Here is a 9,814-nt window from a genome sequence, read left to right as displayed (position 1 = left end):
TTGCGGCAAAATGTCAAGCAAAGAAAAAGCGGACAGATGGTGAGGGAAAATCAATCCTTTAGCGAAGTTTATCGTTCACGAATAGCGAATAAGTAACTACATCTTTAATTTCCTTGATTCTTTTAACGAAACGGTTGCTCAAACTTTTAGCTTGAATGGCGTGTTGGTTTAAAAGAAACGAGACAAGGAAAACTATGAATATTTGGTAAATATTTGCGGGAAAGTGCATGCAAACGAAATAATATTTGATTGCTTGAAAGTAAACTTAGTTGTACATGAGCATGGTGCGGCTAAATTATTATATAAGTGGAGGCGAGGAACGTGTGATCAAGGCATTGTGTCTTGTTAGCTGAAACTGACAACAACATGTGGACTGCACAACCAGTCTTCTGGACCTCCGTCCTCGTGACTTTAGGTGTGGCTCTGTTCCAGATCTCCGATGCACAACTCGGTAAGTCCTTCACATATTCATACCTCAATCAATCATACCACCAAACCGACTCCACGCAGACCCAAAACCGAGGCCTTTATAATTATCTCAATATTTTAAAGACATACATGCAAATGATATTGCCCGAGCAGAACCCGTTGAGTTTTTTCTTTTCCCTTTTTTGTAATCTTCATAATATCACTTTAATGTCTCTTTCTTGAATCAATGTATCTTTTGATTTAATATTACGGTACTGGTGGAGGCCATTCGGAAGACGTGAAGCGGTTCATAGCTCAAACTCAAGAACATTTAAGAAAAGAAGAGGTCATCTCCAAACAATTGGCAAATAATATATATTTTCATATATATATATATATAGCGAACAATGTATTTCTTAGAATATCTATAAATAAATTAAAAAAACGAAATAAAAATTAGCTGACTGCGTTCATGGAATCAAGGAAAACCAATGCAAAGCCCATTTGGAAAATAAAAATAAAATAAAATAATTACTCTCTAATGATAAGGATATTTTGTTCTTCTTTAGAATTGAAGATTAGCTTGAATTGACATTTTTTTCATGAAAAAAGATGAAATAAATCTGAATTTGAGCCTCCTTCAAACATATGCACCTCCCATTACAGAAGTTCGACTAGTGAATGGTGGAAACCATTTAGAAGGTCGTGTAGAGGTTCTAAGTAACGGAGTATGGGGAACTGTTTGTGACGACTCCTTCGATGATAACGACGCCCAGGTGTTCTGTCGTATGTTGGGACTGCAAGGAGGAGTGGCCCACTCATACGCAACCTTCGGCCAAGGAAGTGGTCAAATTTTGCTTGATGACTTGTATTGTACAGGATCTGAGGATAACATCGCAGACTGTATAAGTAGGGGTCTTGGAAGTCATAACTGCGGACACCATGAAGATGCTGGGGTTACATGCGAAGAAGGTATGTCAAGATAAACATCGGTAGATTGCATTTCGTTTCATGATAGAACCTTATAGACCTTATGTTCTGTCTCTGCCTAATGACCAACTACATTAAAAAATCTCCATATCTTTCAAGTAATGCTAGATGTAATTTAAATAACAACATTTTTTGAAAAGGAGTGTAAACACACGCATACACACGCATACTCCATATATATATTTAAAAGTATGTGAGAGGGTGCGTGAATGTGGATGTGTGTATACAATGACACGGCAATTAAAGAATAAGTGTATGAATTCTTATCTGACAGGTGTTTTGTTTGGTAGGTAAATATGTATCGACAATATAATATCTAACGTCTACAACTAAAAAACCTGGTAAAGTGATTATCAAACTTCCTTGCTTTTCTCTTCTACACAAACTAACGTCTTTTCTCTCGTTTATTTAGTTTGGCATTATCTACAAGACCACTTTTGAAATGGTTAAATAAAAGTCTTAGTGGAAATTTGGAATATATATAGATATATATTTATTTGTGAGTATTTGTAATGTTGTCTTTTTTGTATTTGTGCGAAGGTGTATATAATGAAACCAATATTGATTCAGAAGAAGAAAAGCTTCATGCTTTGTTATCCAACTGTATTCTGGGGGTCACTCAGAAACTGATGATGATATACAAGTAACAGCGTGGTCAAGTGATTATCAAACTTCTCTTGTATATTTGTTATTCATCATCTTAGTATGCCAACTTAATAAACTGAATACAATATATATTAACAAACAAATCTCTCCCATTTTTCTCTAACAGATTACAACAGTGAATATTAATATGATTATTCATCATATCATCATCGATATTTGGAAAGAAAATATAAAAACTGAATTTAACCACCTTCCCTAAAAACATAAAAGTATATAAACACACAATATACGCAAACAGATGCTTGTTTGTGTGTACTTACGTATATATTTATGCGTTATATATACACGGCAAAATATATATTACCGATACTAATCTATAATTTTTTTCTTTATTCGATCATATTCATTAAGCGTCTTTTCGACATGATTATCATGCTTCTCTTGTTTAATTTTCGCGTCATCCTCTTCGAATAGCAACATAATGGGCTTACTAAGGTAGATATGTTTTACGTATCTCCACTGTTTTTCTCTTCTAGAATACTCCAGTGACTATTCGTATGAATATTCATCATTCAACGGTAAGTTGATTATGCCATGAGAGTGCACTGGTTATATCATCCACATAGATGATATTTGCACGAGACTCTCATTGAAATTTGGAAGAAAAGCACATAAATTCACTAAACCACCTTCCCTGAAAACACGTAATGTGTTCATAACGTTTAGCAAACCGGACGTTCAAACGTTAACAGGGTCTTCTAAAGGGTCCATGACATCGAAATACAATTGTATTTCTGTTGGTGTGCAGTCCTGCATACATCTCATATTTTGATATGTAAACTTCTGAATTGGTTTCATAGATTTTTGAATATATTTTTAAATATTTGTTTTTCAAACTAAGCTCCACCCCAAAACCTCCAGATCTCATTCCCCTTGTGACATCATCTGTCAGTCATCAATGAGCTAACTTGAGAAAGTGGTATGTATCATTGCCGAAGTCGAGCACCTGTTACAATACGTAATACAATAGCTACATACAAGTTACTATGTCAGACATGCTGTAGCATCACCAGGAAGACAAAGCACAAAGGCAATGATGATGTATTGTACATATGTATGGAAGTATGCAATTCTGTTATGAACGTGTGCTAAGCTGGGTGAATTTACATACCATTGTCTATTCTAGAATATTAGTTTAGTCTGACATGTCTGACATAGCAACTTATATGTTGCTATTGTTTGTGGTATTGTAACAGGTGGTCAACTTTGGCAAAGTTCCATGCCACTTTCTTCCTTTGCATATTTTGGATATATCATCTTAAAATGCCAACTTAACCCTAATAAGGCCGGGGAGCCATTATGCCCCCCCCCCCCACGATTTATTTTGATTGTTCGAGAACGCATATAGATGGCGCCCCGCCGCTGGCTAACTTTTTTTCTTGCGCGACTTTAAACAAAAAATGAAAATCGGACTTACAGTTACAAGGTCACGTTACTTTTTGTCTTTGCATGTCAGCCAAAATATCGCTCATTTTTGTGATTTGTGTACAAAACATATGGAAATGTCATTTTCCTAAAAATAGATCAAACATTACTTTTGGGGTCTTGTTTAAAGTTTAGGTGTTTTTTTTTTTGGGGGGGGGGGTGGTCAAAATAGTTGAATTGTAGTAAGAAATAAAATAAAACAACAAAATAAACAAAATAACAAAGTTAAAAAACAATGAAATACATAAGAAATTATTAAAATAAGAGATAATATAAGGAATAAGCTGGCTCTTCCTTATTTTTAACCAATAGTAATCTATTATTAGTAGTAGTATTATTCGATCATATTCATTGAGCGTCTTTCCCAAGTGATTATCATGCTTCTCTTGTTAAATTTTTGCGTCATTATCTTATCAAAGCAACATAATGGGCTTAATAAAGGGATAATAATAATAATAATATTAATTTTTTTAATTTTAATTATTAATTTTTTAATTTTTAATTTGTATATAGGTAAATATGTATTATATATCTTTACTGTTTTTATCTTCTTAGACTACCCCAGTGAATATTGGTCTGAATATTCATCTTTCAGCTGTAAGTTTATTATGCCATGAGATTGCACTGGTTATATTATTAACAAAGATGACACATGCACGTGATTTGTGTACATTGTCATGTACAAAGTTTGGCATTACTACAAGACTACACTACAAATGGTAGATGTTAGTCTTAGGGAAAAGTTGGTATATATATTATATTGCATGTGGATTTTGTCAAGTGGTTATCAAACTTTCTTTGCATATTTTGGATATATCATCTTAAAATGCCAACTTAACCCTAATAAGGCCGGGGAGCCATTATGCCCCCCCCCCCCCACGATGATTTGTATTGTTCGGGAACGCATAAGGATGGCGCCCCGCCGCTCCCAGACATTTTTCTTTCGAGTCTTGCGCAACTTTAAAAAAAAATAATGAAAATCAGACCTACAGTTACAAGGTCAAGTGACCTTTTGTCTTTGCATATCAGCCCGAAAATCGCTCATTTTTGTGATTGGTGTACAAAACATACGGAAATGTCATTTTTTTGGTAAAAATAGATCAAACATTACTTATTGGGTCTTGTTAAAAGTTAAGGTGGTTATTTGGGGGGTCAAAATAGTTGAATTGTAATAAGAAATGAAATAAAACAACAAAATAAATGAAATAAATAAGTTAAAAAACAATGAAATACATAAGAAATTATCAAATCAATTAATAACATAAGGAATAAGCTGGCTCTTTCTCATTTTTAACCAATAGTAATCTATTATTAGTAGTAGTATTATTCGATCATATTCATTGAGCGTCTTTCCCCAGTGATTATCATGCTTCTCTTGTTTAATTTTTACGTCATTATCTTATCAAAGCAACATAATGGGCTTAATAAGGTAAATATTTTATTTTATATCTTTACTGTTTTTCTCTTCTTAGACTATCCCAGTGAATATTGGTCTGATTATTCATCGTTCAGCGGTAAGTTAATTATGCCATGAGATTGCACTGGTTATATTATTAACGAAGATGACACATACACGTGATTTGTGTACATTGTCATGTACAAAGTTTGGCATTACCACAAGACTACACTAAAAATGGTAGATGTTAGCTTTAGGGAAAAGTAGGTATATATATTGTATTGCGTGTGTATTTTGTCAAGTGGTTATCAACTTCCTTTGCATATTTTGGATATTTCATCTTAAAATGCCAACTTAACCCTATTAAGGCCGGGGAGCCATTATGCCCTACCCCCCCCCCCCCTCCATGACTTTGTTTTGTTGTTCGGGAACGCATAAGGATGGCGCCCCGCCGTTTGCTGACTTTTTTCTTTCGAGTCTTGCGCAACTTTAAAAAAAAAATGAAAATCGGACCTACATTACAAGGTCACGTGACCTTATGTTTTTGCATGTCAGCCCGAAAATCGCTCATTTTTGTGATTTATTTACAAAACATATGGAAATTCATTTTTCCTAAAAATAGATCAAACATTACTTATTGGGTCTTGTTTAAAGTTTGAATGTTTTTTGATTGTTTCGGGGGTGGGGGATGGGGGGGGGGGTCAAATTAGTTGAATTGTAGTAAGAAATGAAATAAAACAACAAAATAAATTAAATAAATAAGTTAAAAAACAATGAAATACATAAGAAATTATCAAATCAATAAATAATATAAGGAATAAGCTGGCTCTTTATCATTTTTAACCAATAGTAATCTATTATTAGTAGTAGTATTATTCGATCATATTCATTGAGCGTCTTTCCCCAGTGATTATCATGATTCTCTTGTTTAATTTTTACGTCATTATCTTATCAAAGCAACATAATGGGATTAATAAGGTAAATATATATAATATATCTTTACTGTTTTTCTCTTCTTAGACTACCCCAGTGAATATTGGTCTGATTATTCATCGTTCAGCGGTAAGTTAATTATGCCATGAGATTGCACTTGTTATATTTTAAACAAAGATGACACATGCACGTCATTTGTGTACATTGTCATGTACAAAGTTTGGCATTACTACAAGACTACACTACAAATGGTAGATGTTAGTCTTAGGGAAAAGTTGGTATATATATTATATTGCATGTTGATTTTGTCAAGTGGTTATTAAACTTCTTTTGCATATTTTGAGCGATTTTCGGGCTGATATGCAAAGACAAAACTTTAAACAAAAAATGAAAATCGGACTTACAGTACAAGGTCACGTGACCTTATGTCTTTGCATTTCAGCCCGAAAATCGCTCATTTTTGTGATTTTTTAACAAAACATATGGAAATTCATTTTTCCTAAAAATAGATCAAACATTACTTATTGGGTCTTGTTTAAAGTTTGAATGTTTTTTGTTTGTTTCGGGGGTGGGGGAAGGGGGGGGGGGTCAAATTAGTTGAAGTGTAGTAAGAAATGAAATAAAACAACAAAATAAATAAAATAAATGAGTTAAAAAACAATGAAATACATAAGAAATTATCAAATCAATAAATAACATAAGGAATAAGCTGGCTCTTTCTCATTTTTAACCAATAGTAATCTATTATTAGTAGTAGTATTATTCGATCATATTCATTGAGCGTCTTTCCCCAGTGATTATCATGCTTCTCTTGTTTAGTTTTTACGTCATTATCTTATCAAAGCAACATAATGGGCTTAATAAGGTAAATATGTATTATATATCTTTACTGTTTTTCTCTTCTTAGACTATCCCAGTGAATATTGGTCTGATTATTCATCGTTCAGCGGTAAGTTAATTATGCCATGAGATTGCACTGGTTATATTATAAACAAAGATGAAACATGCACGTCATTTGTGTACATTGTCATGTACAAAGTTTGGCATTACCACAAGACTACACTACAAATGGTAGATGTTAGTCTTAGGGAAAAGTTGGTTTATATATTATATTGCATGTGGATTTTGTCAAGTGGTTATTAAACTTCTTTAGCATATTTTGGAGCGATTTTTGGGCTGATATGCAAAGAAAAAACTTTAAACAAAAAACGAAAATCGGACCCACAGTACAAGGTCACGTGACCTTTTGTCTTTGCATATCAGCCCGAAAATCGCTCATTTTTCGTGATTTTTTAACAAAACATATGGAAATTCATTTTTCCTAAAAATAGATGAAACATTACTTATTGGGTCTTGTTTAAAGTTTAGATGGTTATTTGGGGGTCAAAATAGTTGAATTGTAGTAAGAAATAAAATAAAACAACAAAATAAATATAATAAATAAGTTAAAAAACAATGAAATAAATTAGAAATTATCAGAACAATGGATAACATAAGGAATAAGCTGGCTCTTCCTAATTTTTAACTAATAGTAATCTATTATTAGTAGTAGTATTATTCGATCATATTCATTGAGCTTCTTTCCCTAGTGATTATCATGCTTTTCTTGTTTAATGTTTATGTCATTATCTTATCAAAGAAACATAATGGGCTTAATAAGGTAAATATGTATTATATATCTTTACTGTTTTTCTCTTCTTAGACTACCCCAGTGAATATTGGTCTGAATATTCATCTTTCAGCTGTAAGTTTATTATGCCATGAGATTGCACTGGTTATATTATTAACAAAGATGACACATGCACTTGATTTGTGTACATTGGCATGTACAAAGTTTGGCATTACCACAAGACTACACTACAAATGGTAGTTGTTAGTCTTAGGGAAAAATAGGTATATATATATTATATTGCGTGTGGATTTTGTCAAGTGGTTATCAACTTCCTTTGCATATTTTTGATATTTCATCTTAAAATGCCAACTTAACGCTATTAAGGCCGGGGAGCCATTTTGCCTTACCCCCCCCCCCCCCCTCCATGACTTTGTTTTGATTGTTCGGGAACGCATAAGGATGGCGCCCCGCCGTTTGCTGACTTTTTTCTTTCGAGTCTTGCGCAACTTTAAAAAAAAAAATGAAAATCGGACCTACAAGACAAGGTGACGTGACCTTATGTTTTTGCTTGTCAGCCCGAAAATTGCTCATTTTTGTGATTTGTTTACGAAACATATGGAAATTCATTTTTCCTAAAAATAGATCAAACATTACTTATTGGGTCTTGTTTAAAGTTTGAATGTTTTTTGTTTGTTTCGGGGGTGGGGGATGGGGGGGGGGGGGTCAAATTAGTTGAATTGTAGTAAGAAATGAAATAAAACAACAAAATAAATAAAATAAATAAGTTAAAAAACAATGAAATACATAATAAATTATCAAATCAATAAATAACATAAGGAATAAGCTGGCTCTTTCTCATTTTTAACCAATAGTAATCTATTATTAGTAGTAGTATTATTCGATCATATTCATTGAGCGTCTTTCCCCAGTGATTATCATGCTTCTCTTGTTTAGTTTTTACGTCATTATCTTATCAAAGCAACATAATGGGCTTAATAAGGTAAATATGTATTATATATCTTTACTGTTTTTCTCTTTTTAGACTACCCCAGTGAATATTGGTCTGATTATTCATCGTTCAGCGGTAAGTTAATTATGCCATGAAATTGCACTGGTTATATTATTAAAAAAGATGACACATGCACGTGATTTGTGTACATTGTCATGTACAAAATTTGGCATTACCACAAGACTACACTAAAAATGGTAGATGTTAGTTTTAGGGAAAAGTAGGTATATATATTATATTGCGTGTGTATTTTGTCAAGTGGTTATCAACTTCCTTTGCATATTTTGGATATTTCATCTTAAAATGCCAACTTAACCCTATTAAGGCCGGGGAGCCTTTATGCCCCCCAGCCCCCCCCCCTCCACTATTTTTGTTTGATTGTTCGAGAACGCATATGGATGGCGCCCCGCCGTTTGCTGACTTTTTTCTTTCGAGTCTTGCGCAACTTTAAAAAAAAAAATGAAAATCGGACCTACATTACAAGGTCACGTGACCTTACGTTTTTGCATGTCAGCCCGAAAATCGCTCATTTTTGTGATTTGTTTACAAAACATATGGAAATTCTTTTTTCCTAAAAATAGATCAAACATTACTTATTGGGTCTTGTTTAAAGTTTGAATGTTTTTTGTTTGTTTCGGGGGTGGGGATTGGGGGGGGGGGTCAAATTAGTTGAGTTGTAGTAAGAAATGAAATAAAACAACAAAATAAATAAAATAAATAAGTTAAAAAAAAATGGAATACATAAGAAATTATCAAATCAATAAATAACATAAAGAATAAGCTGGCTCTTTCTCATTTTTAACCAATAGTAATTTATTATTAGTAGTAGTATTATTCGATCATATTCATTGAGCGTCTTTCCCAGTGATTATCATGCTTCTCTTGTTTAATTTTTACGTCATTATCTTATCAAAGCAACATAATGGGATTAATAAGGTAAATATATATAATATATCTTTACTGTTTTTCTCTTCTTAGACTACCCCAGTGAATATTGGTCTGATTATTCATCGTTCAGCGGTAAGTTAATTATGCCATGAGATTGCACTGGTTATATTATAAACAAAGATGACACATGCACGTCATTTGTGTACATTGTCATGTACAAAGTTTGGCATAACCACAAGACTACACTACAAATGGTAGATTTTAGTCTTAGGGAAAAGTTGGTTTATATATTATATTGCATGTGGACTTTGTCAAGTGGTTATCAAACTTCCTTTGAATATTTTGGAGCGATTTTCGGGCTGATATGCAAAGACAAAACTTAAAAAAAAGAAATGAAAATCGGACCTACAGTACAAGGTCACGTGACCTTATGTCTTTGCATTTCAGCCCGAAAATCGCTCATTTTTGTGATTTGTTTACAAAACAT

The 9,814-nt window shown here is 33.0% G+C and overlaps 1 protein-coding gene across 48 annotated transcripts in view; it reads left to right on the top strand.

Annotated features, from left to right (window-relative positions):
• The first annotated feature begins 262 nt into the window (after positions 1 to 262).
• Positions 263 to 9,814, top strand: part of LOC105442945 — a 42,035-nt gene continuing 32,483 nt past the window's right edge. For 22 of the 48 annotated variants that reach the window (XM_030992924.1, XM_030992908.1, XM_030992939.1 and 19 more), the window contains exons 1-10: positions 263 to 451; positions 1,075 to 1,380; positions 2,541 to 2,582; positions 4,045 to 4,086; positions 4,962 to 5,003; positions 5,906 to 5,947; positions 6,726 to 6,767; positions 7,521 to 7,562; positions 8,473 to 8,514; positions 9,418 to 9,459. In XM_030992924.1, coding sequence (XP_030848784.1) covers positions 367 to 451; positions 1,075 to 1,380; positions 2,541 to 2,582; positions 4,045 to 4,086; positions 4,962 to 5,003; positions 5,906 to 5,947; positions 6,726 to 6,767; positions 7,521 to 7,562; positions 8,473 to 8,514; positions 9,418 to 9,459 — 727 coding nt within the window. In that variant the 5' untranslated portion in view covers positions 263 to 366. The remainder of the gene's footprint in view (positions 452 to 1,074; positions 1,381 to 2,540; positions 2,583 to 4,044; positions 4,087 to 4,961; positions 5,004 to 5,905; positions 5,948 to 6,725; positions 6,768 to 7,520; positions 7,563 to 8,472; positions 8,515 to 9,417; positions 9,460 to 9,814) is intronic. The other 26 variants (XM_030992906.1, XM_030992931.1, XM_030992930.1 and 23 more) reach the window with 12 other exon arrangements.

This window comes from Strongylocentrotus purpuratus, unplaced genomic scaffold (genome assembly GCF_000002235.5).
Source record: "Strongylocentrotus purpuratus isolate Spur 01 unplaced genomic scaffold, Spur_5.0 spur5_scaffold_20, whole genome shotgun sequence".
Classification (NCBI taxonomy): domain Eukaryota; kingdom Metazoa; phylum Echinodermata; class Echinoidea; order Camarodonta; family Strongylocentrotidae; genus Strongylocentrotus; species Strongylocentrotus purpuratus.
The sequence above is the reverse complement of the archived record's forward strand: the minus strand, read 5'-3'. Positions and strand labels throughout refer to the sequence as shown.